Raw genomic sequence first — 25,231 nt, 5'->3', positions numbered from 1 at the left:
GCCGCTGCAGTCAACACTGTCGAGCTAGGTGGGCGTGGTTTCAGCAGCCAGCTCCCGCCTCTTTGCCCATTTTCGATGATCCGGGCGTGATGGCGAGATGTCAAGATGGCTCCGCCTACTTTAGTCAAAACGCTCGGACGCTAAGTCCATGTTTTTATACAGTCTATGGATATTACATGACAAGATCGTAGATAGTCAAGTTGGCAAGAAATGCCTGAGCTCACTAGTCACTACCTTTAAAATAGGCCAAATAATTTGTCTCAATAGACTGAGACTATTGTGCTGAAAACAATACATTTTTAAGATGCGTGTGCACTGTAGCATTGCATATGTATTTATGTTCGCATGAAAAATTAAGGGAACACTTAAATCACACATTGGATCTTGATGAACAAAAATTTCAAGTTGAAAATCTTTACTTAAATACAATGTGGAAACCAAAACCATCAACCCAGTGAGGCCTGGAGCTACGTTTACATGCACAATTTTGGGTTCGATCGGACTGAATTTATTCCGATTGATGAATCTGAATGTAGGGTTTACATGAACGCTAAAGAAAGGGATCGGGTTGGTGTGCGTGTTTACATGTCACAAGCTTCAAATCGGAATTGATTTTTTTTTACATGCGCACACTGCACAAATATAGAGTTTCTCACTGTTCGCACATAATAACCACTCACATACACGGTTTATTTATTTGTTTTTAACAGCAGAATTAATATTGATTAATTTATGGATACATATACATATAAACCGCTGTGCCGTGCTGCTCATATTTATCACACAGTAAAAATGTCCCTCCCTGTGCCCAAAATGGGTTGCCTGTGGAAGAGAATCCAAAACAAGGACTAGTGGGAGGTTGTCCTGCTCCACTTCACAGTTTTATAATGACAGGAAGGTTTTTCAGTCCGATTTAGCCATCAATCCGATTACAAATGGGTTATTTGGTTGCATGTAAATGTAGCTGTGTAGTGTCTGAATCTGCCTACACACTTCCCATATGAGGCCGACATTGTCCTGCACCAGCAGGAACCCAGGGCCCCCTGCTCCAGCAAAAGGTCTGACAATGGCTCTGAGGATTTCATCCCGGTACCCAACAGCAACAGCCTCCAAGAATATTCCTTCCCACACCATCACTGACTCACCGACCGACCGGCAAAACAAACTGGATGAAGTGGCAGACATCTTAACATTCCCCACAGCATCTCAAGGCTGCCATCTGGAGGAGCTGGACTACCTATATATAATAGATAGATAGATATACATTGCAGATTTACATTGCAACGTCATGAAGATACCTCAACCTGCTCTACCCCCTCAGTAAAGTTTTCCTTCCCTCTTTATCTGTATCATTGTTCCTGTAAAGAAGACTCTAAAGTACCATGACATGTCTAGTACCTAACACTCTGATCATGCTCTTTCTGTTAATGTAATATGATTGGCTAACTGAAAATATAAACATTTTTCTTTAGGCGTTATTGGACAACTTGCTTAAACCTGATACTTAGACAGTATATCTATTTAACCAGAGGAGAGGTGTAAACATGGACACATCTCACTGCTGCCATCATTCGGAGAAAGTGAGAACCAGCTGCCATTAAAAGACTTCAGATGGAAGACTCCCAAATGTTATAGTGTGAAACTACTTAAATGTTCCTAGTAGATATTGGGATTTTTATTTACCTAAAATACTATCTGCATGTTTTGGAAGTTAATGCAATAGGGATCTCATTCATTTCAAAATAACAATTATTTAATATAGTATAGTACCATAATTTGTTGTTTTATTTAATGCAGCTTTGAATCAGTTTGACCCTGAAGACTGTATTTAAGAGGCTAGTTTTCTGTCTGTAGGCCCTACAAGGCAAACAGCTAAGTGCTAACCCAGCCCCACAGCCATTGGTCAACTTAATCACACAGTCACCTGTCAAAGTTCAGACTTATGAAAAATCTTGGATGTATCTGATGGCTCCAACCAGTAATACTATCTATCAGCAGTGCTGGGTAGATTACCTACAGATTGTACTACATTACTGATTGTAAAATTACATGATGAAAACTATTAACGTAATCGATTACACATTTTAGGTAATGTATTCGGACTACTTTTAGGTTACTTTTAACTTATCAGAAATCTTGTTTATTAGACATAAACAGTATTATTTTGTAACATATTGATATAAAATATCAAAAGAAAGAAAATCTATTCCATTCTTTATCAAAATTTGCTACTTTATGTCAGGGTTTCTCAAACTTAAGGTTTGAGAAGGAACTGTCGGGGGTTTGTGAGCTGATGAAATGCTATTAGGCTACTTAATTAAATCATAAAATTGTCAAATGAAAGAAAAAACACTTAAAAAAAAAAAAAAGAAATATTTTTACTTGCATATTAATGTGACCATTACCTGACATCAGAGAAATGTGTACATCATTAAATTAATGGTGAAATTATTTAAATATAAACTCAGGGGGTACTTCAAGTATTTAATATCTAAGGGGTTTGGCTGACCTAAAAAAGGGTGACCAAAAAAAAAAAAAAAAAAAAAAAAAGTTTAGGACCATTGCCATAATACAACTCAGTAACTAGTGTAAACCCGATACACTATACTGCTAAAAAATACCTAATATTGCACTGTGAGAGTTGTGCCAAATTAATTCCCACATCTCAGCAAAAGAGGAGAAATGTGGTAAACACTTTGTGCGGGAACGACACGTGACAAAGCTTTCACAAGCCCACTGTCAGACTTTTCAATTCTATTATTAAAAAGCAAACACAAAGTATGCAAATGCAGCAGCTCTCCAGCACACCCAATGCCCAAATTTGCACACTTGTTCCAGCTCCAGAATCAAAAATACATGTGTTTTGCTTCAACTTGGTATAATATACAGTTTATTTTCATTTCAAACATGCAATAGAAATAGGATAGAAATAACAAAAACAGTTCCCTTGCTTTGCCAGGTTTGGTTCAGTTGTAGATCTGACTGACATGGGGGAAAAAAACAACAACAATGTGACATTCAGACGAAACAGTTGAAATATAGGAATGTGATGTGACCAAACTCTACACACGGAGGAAATGAGATGAGCTACCATTCCACAGAAACAAATCACATTCCAACATTCTAAACAGTACACTTTCCCCTAGTGATTCTGGCGTCATTGAGTGCTATTCATTCCACTCTGAGGAAATAAAACTATGATATTGAGCGGATGTTTTAGCACCCCTCAGGGAATCACCAGTCAGTGATGTTAAGTTTTTATGTTTTAGTCACAACACTACACTAATGAGAGGCATGAGATGCACCCACTAAGTGGACAGGCGATGACTCTCAGGTGACTATTAGTGAGTATGGTACTAAATCTTAAACTTCATTCAAACATAAAGGAGAGACATGATGTTTAAGCTTATAAACTATGGACAGAATCTCACAGCAACATCTGTGCACAGAGTTTGGGTTCCCAAACAATACAAAATAAATGTACAAAGTCACAAAAAAACTGAACACTTCACCATTCATCAACCAAATACTCAACATACTCCACATTTTAAGCAGCAAGACGACATCTTCCCTGGGAAAAGACGCAGTGACCAAATTGGTCATGCTATGAGATGAGGTCCTGCGTGTCAAAAACAGCTTTGGTGAAATGCTAGGACGAGTCCTCATTGGCATCTGGAACAGTGCCATTACTGGCCAGTAGAGGTGCTTGTGGAGAAATGGAGATCTTGTAAGGCAGAGCATCTGTGGTGAGCATCTTTTTGGTGGCAGTGACGAGGCGGGAGTAATTATCCCGGTTGTACTCGGAGCTCTGCGGCTGCATGCGCAGTAAGGGTGGGTTGTCCCGGTTGATGCGTGAGAGGAAGAGAGGAGGACGTCGTTGCCGCTCTCCATCTTTAAGCGAGTCTGGCAGAGGTTTGTGTTTGCTCTCTGGCAGCAGCATGATGCACAGGACAGAGAGAACGGCGAAGGAGGCAAAGATCACGTGATGGAGGAAATAGCCGCCGTTATTCTGGAGCTCCATTAGAGAGGATGCAGCCATTCCCACGCAGCCTGCAGCCATGATCAGACCCAATGTACCACCACTGAGCGAGACACAGTTAACAACACTCAAACTACAATCTGTTAATACAATGTATGAATGGTACACTGATGGTATAATTATGGTTTTTAAATTTTTTTGAAAGAAGTCTGGGCTGGATTTATTTGAACAAACATCCAGTAAAACAGTAATATAATAATAATAATAATAATAATAATAATAATAATGCAGTAATATTACAATTTGAAGTTATATATATATATTAGTGCTGTCAATCGATAAAAAAAAAAAAAACTATTCACATTTTTTTTTAAATTAATCACGATTAATCCCACCATTAAACATTAACATTAAAGTTTTTAAATATATTTTTATAGTGCAATAATTTCACACTCAATCTCTAGCTTTGTGTAACAGGCCACAGATGTATGTAGTAACCGTTTTATAGAGTGGAGATTGAGATTACCGGACAACAGTTGGCATGACTTCACTGCCAAAGAACACACTGAGCATGGCCAAAGCCTGAGATGAGAGGAGACCCACTACAGACAGAACCAGAACAAGCCCTCCATGCAGGTCTGAAAGAAGATGGTAGAGACAGAGTCAGCTGTCATTCAATAAAACAAAAACTAACCAAATATCATAGCACAGATTGAATCGCAACTCTGCATATGATCCGAAGGCTTTCAAAATTTTCACTCATTCTGGGATCGTCTATTCCATAAAGCTTACATGCCACAGTGTCTCTGATTTTAAGACATAAAGGCAGTCTAGTTTCACTACCTAACTTTTGGAATAGCAATTGGTCATTGTGTCACGCTTGAAGAGGAGCTTACATTGTGTGAGGGCCAGCAGCAGCAGTGAAGACAGACCCGTGACAATAGCTGCCAGCAGCAGTATACCCCTGCGGCCAAAGCGGTCCACAGACACACACAGGAAGATGCAGGCCAGAGCTCCAGTCAGCACACGCAGAAAATAGCTGAAGTAGAAGTGTGGAGAGTAGATATGCAGGTTTCGTGTGAAGCAGTACTGGATTCCTGTGCCAATGAAACTGAGGGACGACAAGGAGAACATTTTACTTAAATCAAAATTAAATGAGGACACTTTACAGTAAAGTTCCATTACTTCACTTTGGTTAACTGGCAATGAGCAATACATTTGTTACAGGATTCATTCATCTTGATTAACATTAGATAATAAAAACAACTGTTCAAATGCTAGTTCGTTTTAGCTCAGGTCTATTAAGTAATATTAACAGATAAAATTTTCGATTTGAATAATGTATTAGTAAATGCTGAAATTCAATTCAATTAAGATTTATAAATGCTCTTTAAAAGATTAATAAACATGAATAAATCATAGTACACAATTTTATGACGGATTTTGCTTATTTATTGTTAGATGTATACCCACTTGCATAGTATTTGTATAAAATGCAAGATAAGCAGGGCTCGCAAAATTTATAAATCCCTGGGCAGGCATTCCTCACATTTTGGTAGCCTAAAATGAATTTAACTAGCCCAAATAAAAAACATACTGAACTTCACTGTGGACAAATCAGCCTGATCAAAAACTTCCATGATTGTATTTTTTTCTTCACTTAACAAGTGAAGAGTGTAGGATCACAAAGGATCAAAAATCTCATGGTTTGGATCATATTACGTGGTTTGAGTCACAGATCGGATCATTTTTAGGTGAGCAAAAAAAAAAAAGTAATTATTATTTAAAGAACACTGTAAGTACTTCTTCGAATCCACAGCAAAAACTAGTAGCATAACTAATAAAGGTTAAACATTACTAAAGACAAGTGAACCATCAGTAATAAAATAAGAACAAAAACAAATTATAAGCATAGATGAAATATAACAAAGATACAAATAAAGTAAGGTCTAACAGTTCTCAGGCACAGAAATTTAATAATTAAGTGTAACACTGTATAAATTAAATATAGATTAATCTTTGTTAAAGTTGTGTTTTGTTCTATAATTAACATTAATAACACAGACAGCAGCAGGTATTTAATTAATCAAGGAACAGATTTGATTTCACTTTTGAAGATAGTTGTCGGGCAGGGCGAGGATGCATTTTGAAAGCCCGACTGGAAAACACAATTGCCTCGGGGCATTGGGCTAGCGACTTTGCAAGCCCAGATTAGAGTTAGCATTTCCCAGATAGGTTTCTGAAAATGTGCTTGGATGATGCACTACATTCAGAAGATTTTTAAGGAGTTCATGCTTTTTAGGCTAATACTCTACCCACAAAAAAGGACAAGTTTATGCCGATTCACTTATTTCCAATTGTTTAAAAATAGTGATGAATGCTGAGTCTAGATTTCCACAGTGGTTATTCATTTTGCATACTTAAACATGTAGTTTTTGTGTAAAAGTGTAGAAGTTTGTGATTGGCTTGCAGCAACATTTTCTAGTGTAACTTACAGAGTAAAGCCCAAGATGAGGCAGTTCTTCCAGATGACTCTAGTGTGACGCAACTCTACAACATGATGATACTCTGGCAGGATGTCTTCAGGGAATACCTCATCTAGCTCTACAGAAAGAGAGAGAGAGAGTGTAAAGTAAAGGGTTAAAGAGTGAAGAGTTGGTCGATTTCTTAGAGGCTTTGCCAAGAACACCTGACCAGCACATTCCAACAAAAATTCTCTAGGAGGGGCAGGCTTACTTCCTTCAGTTTAAACACCCTAAATGGGTCTATTCACTATCCATGATGGGCCTTGATTTGCTGTAATGCAATTCAGTCAGTGAGCTGGGATAGCACTGCATGAAAAAAAAATAAAAAATCACAAGAAACAACAGCAGTCTTGTCATGGGACCAACGCTAACCTCATGTGCTAGATGCTTCCTTTCATTTGGTTCTGTAAAAAGTATAAATCACACCATGACAGATCTACTGATTGATTAGACAGCATTCCATTAGCTAAGCCATAAATATCTCTAACCATTTTTCAAATGCCTTGGGTCCTTTCAAATGCCTTGTCCACACACAACTTTGGGTTTGTTTCAGTTAATTTTTGAAGTCATTATTTTTAATACTGTTTTAATTCTAACATAACTCATTCGGCCAGACAAATGCTTAAAAAAGTGTGCATCTGTATATCTGAGTCTACTCTATGGGTCTGGCCCAATACCCACACTTGCAGTTTTGGCCACTTAAAAGAGCATGAACGTGACTGGAACTAAATGCACAAGACTGTCCCATGTCTGAAAAATGCAAAAGCTCAGTGCCCTTAATGCACACTAAATCCACATTATGTCTAAAAGCTTCAGAGCAGTATTTGAGGCTAAGAGTATGCCATTATTCATCATATTCAGGAACATGTGTATTCACACCTGTCTTGTTTGGTTCGATTGAATCGAACTCAAGTTCGTTTCCCCCCTTGGTGCGGATCTTTTGAGCAAGTGTGAATACAGCAATCGCACTCGGGTGCGAACCAAACAACCGTACCGAGACCCAGCTGAAGAGGTGGTCTCTGTCCGCTTCCAAATGAACTCTGGTACGTTGAATGGATAAACCAATGAATGGATTACCGTAAGCACACGTGTGGTTTTGTTTACAGTTTCTGGTTCACTTGCAAAAAGGGCAGTGTGAAAGCGAACCGCACCAAACCAAAAAAATCAACATTGTATTTGGTCCGGACCAAAGCAAGTGAGCTAGCGGACTTTCCTGGTGTATCATCGGTATACTAGTATAATTATATTTTGTTTTCACATACATTTTTTATTTTATTAAGTTATAATTATTTTGTTTAGCACAAGTTAAAATAAAATAAAAAATGTGGCCTTTAGAACTCTCTGAAATAAAATACGTTTTTTAGGGGTTCAAGTGCGTAGAGCTGAAACCCTGTTGTAATTGTTCATTTTATTATTATTATTCTGCCCTAAAACTGATCGTGCAGACCAAAGCGTTAGGTCTAGAGACTTGAAACTTTGCCAGATTGTAGAGCTCAATTTGGGGAGAAGTTGACTGAGTATGGCACAGATCGGCCAAACGGTGGTGCTACAAAAAAAAAGTAGTTCACATTTTTGGCCATAACTCATTAATGTTTGGTGTAGACTCAAGTAGACTTTATATCATTGGAATCCTTGGCTCAATCCAAACAAAATTTTCGATTTAATTTCCAGCATGCAACCATTTTGAATTCTGTCCAAAACCTACTTTTGCAAACTAGGCCACTAAGGGGTGCCAAAACGTTCAAAGGGGGCGAAGCCACTTTTACTAAAATGGCTATAACTCAAGAACAAATTGAGATATTTTCACCAAAGTGGTACACATGTATAAGCTTAATCTAAAGTCACAGTAAAAACCGTGGTAATTGGCCAATAGATGACGCCATAAAATGTAAAAACATGAAAATGGCTCTAACTATGCAACTGTTAGTCTGGTCGACTCAAAAATTGATATGCAGTATCTTTGACAAAAGTGCCACAAGGGTCTTTTGAGGACATTCATGTACCTCGAAAAACATGGCCGCCATCGACCAATGAAATTTGAACACCTATTAGACAAGGTTAACGGAGGCCGATTGTAATGAAACTTGGTGGGCATGTTCGACTCATGGCCCTAAAAATGTGTAAGAATTTTGAAAGAAATCGGCCACTAGTTGGCACTATCGAGTTTAATGACTCTGAAATCAATATTCATTTCATTTGATCTGTCCTAATGCTGAACAACTTTGCCTTAAGGAATCCTTCATTAAATATTCATGATTATGTGAAAAACCTACATTTGTGAATTAGTCCTAGGTTTTTCACTCAAGGAAAAAAAAAACACTCCAGTACAATTTTCTGAGAAATTTTCTGAAAATACTGACGTGCCTTTTTCCACGATCTATGCATGTTTCATGAAGTTATGAATGAAAACGTAACCTATGTTTTTCTCAATTTAATGGTTTCATGTGTGTGATTACATTGTAAGTAATATATTTAGATCCAATGAACGAATTATGATGAGTTTCTCATCTGAAATTCTCATCTTTCATTTTCTGAAAATAATGACGTGCAACTTTCCATGATCTATGCATGTTTTTCGTGAAGTTACGAGCTAAAAGGCAATGTGAAGCATAGAGCTGTTTTTCTTTGCAGTGCCTGAGCGCGCCTGTCTGCTTTCATGTGTTACAGCTCTATGAACGAAATCTTTCCATCTGATCGACGGATTATGGTAAATTTGGGATATTTTTAATCGGTACACTTCGGTTTAGAGGGACTGCTTAGCGCTCGTTAAGTGTTGATCAAAATAATTCATATTCAATAATTCATTAAACAGATTCTAAGCTTTAAAACGATACATATTTTGTGTTATTCCATTCAGGGATTGCTTAGTAATTTGATTTAGAATTTTTTCGTGAGGAGTGGCTTTTTTCTTCAACCCTCCCATACAAGCCACATTTGTGGAGAATTTGTGATATTGTTGTCACATGCACACAATGACCACGCTTTGTCATAAATTCCTGCAACTGCTTCAGAGTTGCTGTAGGCCTCTTTGTAGCCTCTCTGACCAGTTTCCTCCTGGCTCTTTCATCCAGTTTGGAGCGACGTCCTGATCCAGGGAGGGTCTGTGTTAAACCAAATACCTTCCACTTCTTAATAATAGACGTCACTGTGCTTCTAGGCATTGATAAAGCCTTTGGATTTTTTTTGTATTCATCTCCTGACTTGTGCCTGTCCACAACTTTATCCCGGAGATCTTTTGACAGTGCCTTGCCACCCATAGTTGATTGTTTGCTTCAGTTGCACTACCAAGAACTGAAATGCTCTAGGAAAGCTCTTTTCATGCTGAGCTAATCAAAATGACCACAGCTGATCACAGTTGAAAGTCAAATGGCTTTGTGTGTGTCATTGAGAAGGTGATTAGCTACACCTGACTGAGTTTACAAGTCACTTTAGGAGGGGGTTATTCTTTTTCCAACTCAGTGATTCAGTTTTTTTTGTGTGTGTTTTTTTCTGACATGTTGGTGTTATATCTTTCACTTGGATGTTATCAATTGCACTGAGTAAATACAGCTGGATAAAATAAAAACTGTGTCCGTCTTCATTTCAGGCTGCAAAGCAACAAAATATAATTATTTTAAAGTGGGGTGATTCTTTTCTATACCCACTGTAGGGACTAATGAACACGCATTGAGAAATTTATTTAAGTGCAAAGTATTGAAAGTCAAAATGTGTAAATAAAGTTCTGTATAAACATTACTGTGTTGTAAGCGTGTCCTATTGGGTAATCAAAAGTTCTATACACACTTGCAGGCTTCAAGCCCACTTGGGACAAATACAGGAATACAGGAAATAGTGTGGGTATTAGGACAGGCCAGCTGAATCTCGAGATATGTATATACAGTATACAAGAGAATATTTAAATTATATTTCTATTTAAAACCCACACAACATGATTATAAATTAGTTTTTTGTAAATAATTAAAACGTCTACTGATTGAAGCACTTTTTAGATCAGTAGCTGATGTTTGTAAGGCTATGATTCTTACCTGACAGCAGTGTTTCAGCAGGGTAGAGCTCATCACTAACACACATGCCATTTCGTGCTGAAAAAGACTGGAGACACTTCTTTGCTTGAGAAATCTGAGATGTTGCTATGAGCCAACGAGGAGATTCTGGGAACACTGAAGCACAGCTGTTGGCACATTTGCAACACACACACAAACACATACACGCGCACACACACACACACGTTACATACAATCACATTATTAGAGGTGCTTGGTCTTAAAGTTGGTAATCTTATGGGCATGAAGTAAATACTATAATGGCTGTTTGTGTGAAATAAATGATTAACAATACACTAAATGTTCTGTAAAGGCTTACTCATATTTACATCTTAGATGTCATGATTCATGAGGAAAGAGTAATTTTATCATAGGGTGCACCTTACCATGAACTTAGCAGCTATCCAGCGAATCTAATCCAAATCTTGTAGTGAATTGGAACATGTGCAAAGGATTGTGGGTGACTGGAGGGCATGAAGGACACACTTGATGACAGCATTTATCTCACTCACCACCAATAAGAAAGTAATAGCAGCAGGGGCAGTGTGGCAACAGCCTGAAGTACAGGCCAATCACGACAAAGCACGGCAAGCCCTGGCAACAAAAGCTCTGCAAACACGGCAAAGAAGCCACTGACCATGGACACCATGAGTCTGTGAGGCGGGTCACACCATTCCAGTCCTGAACCATATAGAAAAAGAAACAGAGGAATAATGAGACAAAATTGTGAAAGTTAAATGTTTGAATTTCATTTCAATTAGGTTACAAGTTTTGAGAGGTATGTAAAGGGAAGTATTAAAAGAGAATTACTGTCGAGAGTGACGTTAACTTTGGAAGGAGATTCTGGGAACACTGAAGCACAGCTGTTGGCACATTTGCAACACACACACAAACACATACACGCGCACACACACACACACGTTACATACAATCACATTATTAGAGGTGCTTGGTCTTAAAGTTGGTAATCTTATGGGCATGAAGTAAATACTATAATGGCTGTTTGTGTGAAATAAATGATTAACAATACACTAAATGTTCTGTAAAGGCTTACTCATATTTACATCTTAGATGTCATGATTCATGAGGAAAGAGTAATTTTATCATAGGGTGCACCTTACCATGAACTTAGCAGCTATCCAGCGAATCTAATCCAAATCTTGTAGTGAATTGGAACATGTGCAAAGGATTGTGGGTGACTGGAGGGCATGAAGGACACACTTGATGACAGCATTTATCTCACTCACCACCAATAAGAAAGTAATAGCAGCAGGGGCAGTGTGGCAACAGCCTGAAGTACAGGCCAATCACGACAAAGCACGGCAAGCCCTGGCAACAAAAGCTCTGCAAACACGGCAAAGAAGCCACTGACCATGGACACCATGAGTCTGTGAGGCGGGTCACACCATTCCAGTCCTGAACCATATAGAAAAAGAAACAGAGGAATAATGAGACAAAATTGTGAAAGTTAAATGTTTGAATTTAATTTCAATTAGGTTACAAGTTTTGAGAGGTATGTAAAGGGAAGTATTAAAAGAGAATTACTGTCGAGAGTGACGTTAACTTTGGAAAAAAGTCATTGTCTTCCTACAAACTCCTACACAACAGGAAGTCCTTGTGTCCTCTATTCAATTATTGTTCATAAAGTCTTGCAGCACAATATATCACTGAAACTACTCTTCACTCTTTCAAAATTGTCCATCTTGGTTCAGTTTCCATAAAATAAAATATTTTAAAACTAATTTAGGAAATACATTACATTCACACACACACACACACATGCACGCACGCACACACGCACGCACGCACACAAAAAAACATCCAAAGTTTGGATACATTTGACTGAATTTCTTTTTTATGATCTTAAATCTTTTGACATAACAGTAAACAAATATCAATTGGGCATATATCCCCTACTGGAATAATTACGATTTATTTTATGTTGTTGAAGCTCATCAAGGCTGCATTTTTTAACTCAAAAATACAGTAGAAAGAACAGTCATATTGTGAAATATTATTACAATTTAAAATAACCATTTTAAAATATAATTTATTCCTGGCAAAGCTGATTTCCAGCAGCCATTACTCCAGTCTCACACGATCCTTCAGAAATCATTCTTATATACAGATTTGGTGCTCACGGATTATCATTTATTACTGGTGCTCAATTATTGATAATGTTTCTTATTATTACAAATGTTGAAAAGTGTTTTGTAGAAACCATGATACATTTTTTAGGATTCTTGATGAACAGAAAGTTTAATAAACAGCATTTATTGGAAAAATAAACCTCTTGTAACTTTATAGTTGTCTTTACTGCCACTTTTGATCAATTTAATGCATGCTTAATGAATCATTTGTATTCTTGTTAGTAAATCACAATTTCCACAAAAATATTAAGCAGCAAAATTGTTTTCAACATTGATGATAAGAAGAAATGTTTCTTAAGAAGCAAATCAGCTTATTAGAATAATTTCTGAAGGCTCATGTTACACCGACGACTTTAATAATGGCTGCTGAGAATAAATTACAATATAAAATATATTAAATTAGAAAACTGTTCTTTTAAATTATTATATTATTTCACAATATTACAGTTTTTACTGTATTTTTGTTCAAATAAATGCAGCCTTGGTGAGCATTTTGGCCAGTAGTGCACACATTTCTTTATTAAAACTAAATAAAGTGAAGGAAAAGCATCAAGTGACCAGTACACATGGAAAGTCTTTCAACAATGCTATTCTAAAATGTGGACAATAGTAATAATAAAGAATGAATGTGCCTTGACATTTCACTGGTAGAATATATAAGCAGAAAATGTTAAATATTAGAGAGATAGATTGTGTACGTGCCTGTCTTTACATCCAGCTTCCTCCAATTCCTCATTACACCTAGTACCACCCACACTTTCCCCCCGAGAGCACACTAAAGGGGCTTGCGTGTTGGAAAATGCACTCCGGCTAAACGTCAACACGCACATAAACCCTCATGTAACAATCAAAGGAAGTGCGGGACAAGAATGCGGACCTCTTCACAATGGAAAGATCTTGTGCGTTCTTCAGAATACTGTGCCTACCCTCTCACTTGTGCTGTCACTAATAAGACAAAAACAAAGAGAAAAGGGACAGTAGACAAAATGCCCTGTGAACTTTCCTCAACTGATTACACAGAAAGTGATGTAACAGAGAGAGATCTAAGTTTTTGAACAGCCTGATCGGGAGATATAAATGGAATGCTGTGTACTGCTGTTCCTCGTCAATCGCTTCACCCCTCCTCTGCAAATGGAGAAACCCCATAGAACATTCCAGAAAGGCTCCTGTTGCTATTCAAAACCAACATCAATCAAAAACTAAGACACTCCTTATCAAAAGTGCACTTTTGAGCAAGTCTGAAGGGTGAATCTCGCAAAAAATTTCTGGAGCATGATTCTATATAAACAGGCACATGCACACTCTAGACAAATGTTTACTCTATGTCTTTAATGTGCTCCTATTTTGCCATTTTGAACATTGCCTTTCATGCAGTGTGTATTGTAATGTAGCTGTATGTGAATGCAAACACTCTGCAAAGTTGTAAGGCTGAAAGTGCATGATAAATAAAGTTATTGTCTCCCAAAAGACAGAAGCGACTCTGAAAAGCCTAAACGAGTCGTTAGTAATTCGAATCCCACTTCCATGATGGCTACACGTCATGGGGGAACACATTTGCTGACAGTTCCGGCGGATGATGCAGCACGTATACGTAGCGTGATTAGTGACGAATGCGGAGAGAGAACAAAACAAAACGCCAGTAACGAATTAGAAGTACAAACCGAGGATTTGCAAAGAAAAATGTCAGATGATTTCAATATAAACCAAGAGGAGACTGGTTTTTCTTTGCTAAAGTAAGGAAACTTTCCTTCCTTTGCTCCTATAAACAAACTCGCGAGACTAGCATACCTCAGAGGCGCGCGCGCTGCGCATACGTGCTGCGTCATCGGCCGGAACTGCTTCAGTGTATGACAGTCAGCGGAAGTGAGAGAAAAGTGTTTATTACCTTTGAAATATGGATATTTTTCTTTAAAAAACACATGGATTCGCTACAGGGGGCCTTTATTCATCCCCCGGAGCCGTCTGTGGCACGTTTTATTATGGACGCGCGCGGTTTATTTGACGACTTGTGGACTGTTCAACTGCAACACCCGCTGACTGCAATGATAGAGCTTGGAATAGCCAGGACAATTTTTAAAGGGGTCATATGATGCTGCTAAAAAGAACATTATTTTGTGTATTTGGTGTAACGAAATGTGTTTATGTGGTTTAAAGTAAAAAAAAAAAAACACATTATTTTCCACATACTGTGCATTATTGTTTCTCCTCTATGCCCCGCCTTTTTACAAAGCTCATCGGTCTGAAAAGCGAGGTGTGCTGTGATTGGCCAGCTATCCAGTGCATTGCGATTGGCCGAATACCTCAAGCGTGTGACGAAATGTTACGCCCCTCAACATACTGTTGATGCCGTGTCCGGCCGGAGTGATGAGACAAAAACATTAAAACCCATTACAAACGAGGCATTTGTTGCATCCAAACAAAGTAGTTTCGCTTTCACAACGAAAAACACGGCGGTCTAGCGTGAGCGGAAGCCGCGGCTTAGCGTGAGCTGAGGCCGGGTTAGAGTGAGCAGAGGCGGCGGGGTTGAGAACGGCGCGGACGGCGGATCCGACGAAGGAGCGGCAACCATATGTGACGACCCCGGGCTGGACTCCGCTTCGTCCACGGTGAAAGCCGATCCGGCGATCCACAGCACTAAGTTGATGTATTCCCTCAGCGACCAGCACAGATCAGCTCTAGGCATGACGAAGCGGATATCGTCCTCTTTTGGAAGACCAAACAAAGTAGTTTCGCTTTCACAACGAAGCACACAGTGCCTTCACGACATGGTGGCAGCGGCAACAACAATACTACAGCGAGAATAAAAGTTACGCCTTCTTTCTTTGCGTGAACATTTGGGCGGCGTTATGCAAATCTTCCCACATAGTGAGGTAGATATGTAGGGGCGTGTTAGAACGAGCCGTTTTAGGTAGGCGTGGTTAACTCTTAACTTTTATAAAGAATATCTCTTTGGATTTGAAACTTTAGTCTTTGCAACTTTACAGCTCTTGTTTATGCAAGAGCTTGTAACACTCCAAAGAGAAAGGAAAAATTGAAATCGCATCATATGACCCCTTTAATATAACTCAGACTGGATTCGTCTGAAAGAAGAAAGTCATATACACCTAGGATGCTTTGAGGGTGAGTAAAACACAAGCTAATTTTCATTTTTGGGTGAACTAACCCTTTAAATGCATATTTTGAGAAAACAAAAGTACAGACATTTTATATTTGGCTACTGTTATTTCAAAATGTTCAAGACATTAAGATAAATAAATTCAGTCAAATGTATCCAAATGTGTGTTTGTAAATAATATACTAACACATTTTATTTTATTTTATTTATATGTTATGGAAAATAAACCCAGATGGTCATTTTCAATCAAATAAATGAGTAATCTGTGATCTATTGCGCTTCAATACTAATAATTGTACCGAGGTCTGAGGACTTTCTGCTGTGTTGGGATTGTAGGAAGACTCTGACCTTTTTCTAACCTTAAGGTGGTTCCAAAACTTGTATAGGTTCTGGGTTCAATAACTTGTATAAAATACTTCTGTAATATTCCTTTAAACCCAAAACTTTTGCCAAGCCAATTCTATTCAATATTGCCCTGATGTGTTCCTAGCAAAACATGTACCTTACAAAACCACTTGTGTACAGCAGACATCCTTTTGTGTCTTATCGCAATCTTATCAGTCGCATACTTAAAAATAGATCAAATGATGGAGAGTACTTGCGTGCAATATAAGATGACAAAAACACTCCAGCTAATGTTGAGCCTTGGCAGAGTCGAAGAAATGGGAATGCAGAAGGACTGTTAGAAAGACAAGCCATGATTCCCAGCAGACCAGAGAGAACCACTGACAGCAGCAGAGCACACCGACGACCCAACCTGAGACAACACACAAACGCACAGAACATCAGCATTTCTGACATGCTCAAGCAAGAGCAGTGCATAACATTTATCTGAAATGATCAAGACAACAATTTGGGAAAGTTCTGTTTGTCAAACGTTAGTGGAAAGTTGTAGTTATTCTGCTGGGACACCTGTGAACTTGAGAAGAACTGACTTCACTCATTGGCTAACAATAACCCTAAAGTAGTTTAAAAGTAAATTCATTGCAAAAACCTTCTGAAAGATCTAGCATCATTCATTTGTTTAATACTTTGCATCTAATGCAAATTAGATTGCACATTTTAAGTACATTTTTAATCACATTTAGAAAACTCACCAGGGAATTTAGGAAAACTCACCAGTCACACATAGTGCCAAGGAGTATATAGCCCAAGGTCCAGCCTGTCATAAAACAAATGTGTTGGAGTGGAATCTTCCAGTAGTTGGCACATACTAAGTCCCACTGTCAACATACAGAGGAAAGAGACATACTTTCAGGAAGACTGCCTTATAAAAATAACACCGGGGGGAACAGTGCAAACTGGCATGGCTGTTTTTCCCCCCTAGCAGGGTAGCATGGTAAAGATGTTTTTGGAAAATTGTAGCTGGTTTGTTGCTAATTCAAGGTTGTTTTCCAGCCCAAGATACTCTACCAGGTCAAAGTCATCTATCAGGTCTACCAGGTCAATGTCACTATCTAGTCTAGCATGGACCAGCTAATGACTATAAACAACCAGCACTAAAAAAAAAACTAAGAAGCATGTAAAACCAGCTTTAAGATGTTTGAGTTGGATATTACAGTAGGGTAATCTTCAGTACACAGACTAAAAATATGTTTCAGTCTTTCAAAGTGCACACCATCAGGTATCACTATTCTGCTGATGTTAATCAAATGCATTTGAAATTTATTTCTTGCTAACACAGAACACCCATGAAATCTGAGGAAGGCTGATTATGTGCAAACGCGGTTTTCTTTCCCATTAAATAACCAACTTCTATTATTACATTACAGCTAATGTGAAGCCATGCTACTCTAGTTTTACAACCTTCCTCTGCCTTGTTCTACTTTCAGATGGATCTTCCTAAAAACAAATCCATACAGATTTCACGTCAGATTTTTTTTTTCTCCATCATGGAAAAGGAAACATATTGCTAGTCAAGGCCACATGAAAAGCTCCAGCTATGAACCTCCTGTGGAGCAGGAACCCAACAAGGACTAATTCACAGCTGTTCCCCTGTGCTGATGGGATGGGGTGTCTCAGCATTTTCTAATTCTTGCATAAATATTATATTATAATAACTATCGCTTTTTATTTCTCCTCTTTCCTATAACTTGTTTCGCTTCTGTTTCAGTTTTTATAACCATTTCTTACTGTGTGTAAGTTGTTGTTTTTAGCATGTGTGTATGGCTCAGTGTTATTTTTTTAGGATTACTGAAACTACTGTCATTTGATTTGTATTATTTGTATTTGTTATTTATTTGAATTTTAGTTATGTCTGAATTTATTGTCTGTATAGGTCTTTTATTAAGTTTTTAGTTTTATTTAATTTGAGTTATTTTAATTCTTCAACAAACTAAACAGGAATGAAATAATATATATATTGAATTTATAAATGTGCATGTACATATACAGTATATATGTATGTGTGTGTGGTTGTACATACACTTATGTAGTTGTTTTTTTGGTGTTTGGCTTCTGTTAGAATCATTATTATACTCTTATACCTTTTGTTCTTTGTTCTTGTTATGTGTTAAGTTTTGAAATTGTGTTGTATGCATCTGTCATTTTTATTTAATCTCTTTATTTTTTTAAATGTGTATAGGTAGTATTTATAAAGTTTTAGCTGTTAGTTTTGGATCAGTTTTTAGTTGTTTTAATACTACAATTGATTGCTTCTGTTGTCCTCAGTGGTAAGTCGCTTTGGATAAAAGCGTCTAATAAATGACTAAATAAATAAATAACCTCACTGTAATGTAATCTTAATCACAATATTTTTAACATATGGTTAGTGGTCAAAGCAAACCTGACTAGTAGTTGGCTCATTTTAACGTACATTAAATATCATAATTTGTTACACTTAGAACGGTTGTGGAATGACACTTTACTTACCAAAATTGGGACACTTCTATTGCTATTATATACAGCTAGTCATAAACACTGTAACCTAACCCACACCCCTAACAGAAAACTTTCTGTATTTTTAACAACAATAATAATAATAATATAAATAAAAAAATATATATAAAAATGTGACTTATTTTTATACTGTTTTTTACAAATGAAGACGTCCCCAGCTCACTTCTGGGGACAAATGTGCCCCCAAAATAGTATATTAATCTTTTATCAGATCGATCACAAAACTACCACCTGTCACTTTTGTGTACTTCCCTAAAATGAAAACCCTATAAATTAATATTCATACCAATTAAAGCATAAAACGTGCAAATATCGTATAACAGAGAAAATTAACATAGGTAAAAGAAGACCAGATAAGTAATACAGCACTCGACTATTTGAAACACATCTACTCAAAGCGATCTCAGACAAATGTCTTATTTTGAGTGAAATGCTTGCATTGCTGTGTTTGCATACTTTACTTTTAGTCACTTAGCAGACGCTTTTATCCAAAGCGACTTACAAATAAGAAAAAGTCATTAAAACTAAAAGCTAAAACTCTATAAATACTATATATACACACACATTTAAGAAAATAAAATAAATTAAATAAAAATGACAAATGCATACAACATTTCAAAACTAAACATTTAAACGAAACAAAAAAATAAAGCTAAAAACAATTCAAGATATTAAAAGAACAAAAGGTATGAGTATAATGATAAACATAACACTAAGCCAAACACCAAAAAACAACTACATGTGTACATATATATATATATTATTATTTCATTTCCATTTTGTACGTTGAAGTACTGAAATAACTCAAAACTAAAACTTAAAAAACCTATATAGATATAATAAAAAACTAATAAAATCACAACATTACTACAACTGTAACTAAAACTAAAATAGATCATTAATACAAATCAAACTACATTAGTTCATCAGTAATCCTAAAAACAACAACAACAACACTGAGCCAAACACACATGCTAAAATAACAACTTACTGCCACATAGTAAGAAATGGTTATAACAAAAAGAAATGCATTATTTACTTTTCATTTTATAACGCCGTCTTAAGCCCCGTTCACACCAAGAACGATAACTATAAAGATAACGATATTAGCGTCCACACCAGCGAACGATATCGTGTTTATTCTAAGCGCACGCGCGTCTGCCGCTTTAAATTCTCGAGCTCGTTACAGCAGGATGGATTCTGATTGGCTGTCAGTGTTTTATCCTTCATCAGCTGGAAAAAATCGTTTTGAAAGTGATTACAACGATATCGTTCCTCTGTATCGTTATCGTTATAGCTGTGGTGTGAACTATGCTATTCTTTAATATTGAGAACGATTTTTAGAACTATATCGTTATAGCTGTGGTGTGAACTATGCTATTCTTTAATATTGAGAACAATTTTTAGAACTATATCGTTATCTTTATAGTTATCGTGCTTGGTGTGAACGGGCCTTTATTGCTCTTCTTCCTAGTATGTGCATTTTACAAATGTTTTCCCGATGAATCCTGGACTCCTGCTCAAAGTGATAAATTAATATAACGACATCTACAAAAACAACAACAACAACAACAACAACAACAACAAGCCCATGAAGATGTTGTCGTTTCATCCTGACAGATGACAGCTGTGACAGCTAAGTGGAATCCCGGAAAATAAACCGTGGAACTTTGACCAATGAGAACAGTTTACTCGCGCGTGACTTGTAGTAACAAATTAGGTCCGTCTAGAAACATTGCCATGTGAAAGTGAACCGCACCAAGAATAAAAAGCAACATTGTAATCATTTGAATCCCTGTTTCGGAACAAAGCAATCGATCTACAGGTGTGAAAGCACAAAGTTCTAATGAGCGGGTATCGCGGTTGCGGCACAGTCAGCAAAGAAACGCCAGAAGCAGCAACAGATTACTTTAATGTCATCATGGATGAAAAGAGAGAAAGAAAGAAAGGAGATGCGAGTTGGTCGATTCCGTAAATTAGCTCAGGTCAGAATAATCATATTTTCTGTCTACACCTGTTAATGTTAGCCTACGTTGACTGAGCTAACGTTAACATACACTGTTGCTAGGTAACGGACTGTTGTTAGCTAAATACTGAATGTAGAACAGTGGTTCCCAAACTGGGGTACGTGAGGCGACAGAGGGGGGGCTACGCGAACAAGTTTTGCGGTGTTTCGTGAACGAATCGTTCGCGAAAGTCATTGATTTAATGATTCATTTATAAATACAGCCCACTTGCACCTCCACTGTTAATTGAAGGTTGTGAATTTAAAGAAGCTCAACTTTCAAACAAAATGATTAGAAATATGTTTAACACCATTTCTTATCCTATATCAGTCTACAGAAATTCAATTTCTTATAACTTCCAAAAAGATATTCTTAGACATTCATATTCTTAGAACTAAATACACAAAATGTCCTTTATCTCCCAAAATGAAAGAAAATCATTTTACAATTTGAAATGGGATATATCCATCCAGCGAGTACTTAAGACTTCGATTTGGATTTGATTCCAATAAATGTATATTCCGTGACGACACTGAAACCACGGATCATCTGTTTTTTCATTGTAAATATGTGGATGCTTTATGGTCTGATATTCATGACTGGCTTTACCCAAAGGTACGTTACCTTGAAAGTTTCATTCTAAAGGACATTATCTATGGACTTGTAATGAACAATAACAATGATGATGTTCTGGTCAATAGCATCCTTATGCGGGGGAAATTTTAGATTCACAAATCTAGGTTTTTGAAAGTAAAACTAGCCTTTTATGCATTTCATAATCAGGGCTCTACGGATACTTCTCTTTTTAGGAGCGCTTGTGCTCCTAATTTAAAAAATTTAGTAGCACGCGTCAAAAATTTAGGAGCACCTACTAATCAATAATCAAAAATTCTGATAAAAAAAAGTACCTTCCCATTACGAGGTGATAGTTGACTCCTTAAAGTGATTTATAGGGGATTTTGTTTTTACCTTTGTAATGGCATTTTTCTAACTTTACTAAAAGTATGTCATCTTTTATGTCAAAATCCAAAAAATATATTTATAAGCTTTTTAACATTTCTAATTAAGACAAGTAGAATAAGAATACGTTACCAATCAAATGAAATCAGTATTTTCAGAGATGGCACAGAAGAGCACACAAGGGGCTTGAATGTGTATTTTCAGCCGTTTAATGAGGCTCGGAGGTAGCACGAGTGCAATTAAATTCATAAATTCATGTTGAGGTTAATGTTTTAAATATAACATTTTGAATATAGAAATGATTTAAATAACAGAAAAGATGCTTTAAAAATTTAACTAAAACTGCCAGCAGGTGGCGTCAACTCACTGATTTTATCACTGAAGCATTCATTCAATTGATTCGTTCGAACAGCGGCTTAGCTGTTACTTAAAAAAAAAACTATTTTCGTTGATGAAATAGAGCAAAACAAGGCAATTGTGTTGTTGTCAGACAATGTAAGTCACTTAATATCAACTTCTTGTTTAATGAACTGTTGTATTAAATCAATATCACATTTGCAAACTCCCTTAATAATCATTAAAAGCTGTCACTCATCTTAGTTTATCCCGATCTCACATTTATAATCAACGAAGCGCTCTACACTGCACAATGAATCTCTTATTTACACCCCGTCAACACTGTGTTTGTTATAATGAGATATGTCTGTGATACATTACTCAACGCTGCAGAAACACGTACGTATATTAGAACCTTTGACGCTCCCTCAGCGCAAACACAACTATGCTTAAAAGCTAAAAGCTGTCAGTCGCACAGGTGCTCCTAAATATTATTTCATAGTCGCACGCAGTAGCTTCCAGTCGCACTGTAGAGCCCTGATAATGAGTTTCTTTTGTATACAAAAACCCTTAAAGTGATAAAAAAAGAAAAATGCAATAATTCTGTTTTCTATTTATTATGGATTATGATCTACAAGAAAAACCCTACCCCCCCCCCTGTTCTCTCTTTGTTGTTGTTGTTTTTGTATGCACCTGTTCTGTATATTGTAATGCGAAGATGTTTTGGTACGGCCAAATTGTTTGTACATTAATGATTGTTAAATAAAAAAAAATAAAAAAAAACAGCCACTTGCTTAGTTACTGAATGAACATGAGTCGATGACTCGCGCACTAAGACAGTGACTTACCGCCACCTACTGGCGCTTTTAGTATTTAAAAGAATCACGTTTCACTTTTTTTTTATTAATGATCATTGCATATTAATCTATTGAACTTTTTTTAAAATTTTATTTTAAACATTAATATTCTATTTATAAAGATAAAAAATGCATTAGAAAGTCAATTTAGGGGGCAAATATTGTCCTTTAATGGAAAAGGTGCAGTCTAAGAGGAGGGGGGGGGTTTAACAAAAATACACTGTTAAACAAAAATACAAGTTTGTTTAACAGTGGAAATTGAGTCTCTCATTATTTAAACATTATATGGTGATCATTTTCGACTTTATAAAATGATTCTCTCAAGTCTTGGCGATCGGCCCCAATTAAACAATAACGTAACACAGACATCTTTTTCTTATACATAGTTTAGTAGCCTACTAATCTTTTTTGGCATCATTAATCAACTTATTTCCTGGATTTTGTATCACCATAGTCCCTAAATGTATGTACATGCAGGAGATGGGATTCAAATCGAAAACATTTTCCCCCATTTTGTGTCCCCCCCCACTTCTCAAACCAAAGTTACACCCTTGTATACACATACATATATATAAATAAATATATATATAAAATTTCATTTCCATTTTGTGTGTTGAAGTACTGAAATAATTCAAACTAGTACTAGTATGTAGCATACATGTTAGCATACTAACCTCGGTCACTAAGTTGCTCTGGAGACCCGCGGGTTTGCCGTACTCCCATCCTCTAGTGCACGGCACGTTCTCCGTGTAGTTGCTCATATTCAGCGGGTACTTGTAAAGCTCGCAGTGACTGAACCCAGACCCCTTCAGCCACGGGGTGGTGAGGTTGAGGGACGCTTGCCTGGAGAGGTTTCCGAGAAGAGAAGACGGCGGCAGTAACGCCAGGTCAGGTTTGCAGTGGTAAGACTCGGGGATGAGCGTGAAGAAAACATCGCTGAAGAGATTCAACGAAACCGCAAAGTTTGGAAACCAGCTGAAAAGCGTTATGATCCTGTTGTATCGCCCATATCCACCAATCTGAGGGTAGATTTTAGTTTCAAACTCCATAACTAGAGTCCTTATCGACGGAAACAGCTGTTTCTCACAGACATTGGTCCTGTAGTGCTGAGGAAGAACTGCAGGAGGGCTGTCCACGCGCACGGGACTGATAGTCAACAGCACAGGGAAGTTCGAGTCATTTGAGCCAATCAGTTCATTCGGACGATTCGCGTAAACGAAGCTGTTCATAGATCCGATTCACTGATTCTTTTGATATCGCTCAAAAGTGTTCTTCGAAACGCCTGCGCGATATTGTTTCATTTTCGTAGGGAAAGCGGTTAACAGGGTTTCTGCAGGATTTTAAAGCTCAAATGTAAGACTTTTTAAAACCCTGCACAAATAAAATGAATACCATATAAGCAGGGAAGGGCAGTATCTATTATGTGTGTTGTATATATAACCAGTGTCGGGGAAAGTTACTTTTAAAAGTAATGCATTACAATATTGCGTTTACTTGTAAATTAAAAAGTAATGCGTTACTTTACTAGTTACTTGAAAAAAGTAATCTGATTACGTAACTTGCATTACTTGTAATATATTACCCCCAACACTGTATATATATATATAAATAATGTGGGGCTGGGTTTTTCACATGGCACATAAACGATGATATATTTCAGAGAGTCAATTCTGCTGTTTTCCACATACACCGCCATCTCTGGCAGTTCATTATAATGTATTATAATAAACATATCCTATCACACAGTATTCAAATCCGGAATAGATGGACTCTTTTCGAGATTAATGCAGATATTTGTGTGTGTATTCGGCCGTTCTGAAATATTGATTTAATGTTATACACAGTAATTGTTATGCTTACATTTAAACCTTCATTTTTATTTTATTTATTTTAATTATTGTGAAGTGAGATAACTGTGTATAACATATATACATAAATGTACATATATAATAAAACCTAAATTAATTGTTTCGCTGTAACTAGGCTACAATGACTTTTTAAAGTCGTTCTAAAATAGGAACCAAGCGCAATTCTCTATTAGTCGTAGTCTTATAGATTCAGTTTTCTACTTTTTCTGTAGCTTATTTTGAATAAAAAAAACATCTGTGTGGAGTTTGTATGTTCTCTCTGTGTTGATGCTGTTTTTTTTCAATTATTGCGAAGTGAAAGGAATGAATATGAGTGAGTGGTCACCAGGATCAATGGCACGGATAAACATGAATTATTATTGGAATAATCCTGGCCTGCCCCTGCTCTCTTGGCAGAATAGCAGGCTCATAATTGTATGGCTGTGGTTCGTTATACGAGTATGAATAAACATTTACAATTTCCTCAGCGTCCGAACTGTCATTGCGATCCATTG

The 25,231-nt window shown here is 37.0% G+C and overlaps 1 protein-coding gene across 1 annotated transcript; it reads right to left on the bottom strand.

Annotated features, from left to right (window-relative positions):
* Positions 1–2,861: 2,861 nt before the first annotated feature.
* On the bottom strand, positions 2,862–24,060 carry LOC107600344 (putative solute carrier family 22 member 31). Its single transcript, XM_016292215.1, has 9 exons — positions 23,544–24,060; positions 16,932–17,035; positions 16,415–16,569; positions 11,795–11,963; positions 10,530–10,675; positions 6,475–6,583; positions 4,876–5,090; positions 4,506–4,617; positions 2,862–4,082 (listed from the first exon to the last, which is right to left on the bottom strand). Exons 1-9 carry the CDS (start codon positions 23,916–23,918, stop codon positions 3,650–3,652), a joined length of 1,818 nt encoding a protein of 605 aa, XP_016147701.1. The 5' UTR covers positions 23,919–24,060; the 3' UTR covers positions 2,862–3,649.
* Between the last annotated feature and the right edge of the window lie 1,171 nt (positions 24,061–25,231).

This window comes from Sinocyclocheilus grahami, unplaced genomic scaffold, assembly GCF_001515645.1.
Source record: "Sinocyclocheilus grahami isolate Dianchi unplaced genomic scaffold, SAMN03320097.WGS_v1.1 scaffold282.1, whole genome shotgun sequence".
Classification (NCBI taxonomy): Eukaryota; Metazoa; Chordata; class Actinopteri; order Cypriniformes; family Cyprinidae; genus Sinocyclocheilus; species Sinocyclocheilus grahami.
The sequence above is the reverse complement of the archived record's forward strand: the minus strand, read 5'-3'. Positions and strand labels throughout refer to the sequence as shown.

What these genes read in the sequence shown, in the direction of transcription:
- LOC107600344 (XM_016292215.1), bottom strand. Translation starts at nt 23,918, where the DNA reads ATGGAGTTTGAAACTAAAATCTACCCTCAGATTGGTGGATATGGGCGA. An exon ending in CTATTACTTTCTTATTGGTG is followed by an intron (nt 10,676 to 11,794) that starts GTGAGTGAGATA and finishes ATGTGCCAACAG; the next exon opens with CTGTGCTTCAGTGTTCCCAG. An exon ending in TGCTGAAACACTGCTGTCAG is followed by an intron (nt 6,584 to 10,529) that starts GTAAGAATCATA and finishes CTCTTTCTGTAG; the next exon opens with AGCTAGATGAGGTATTCCCT.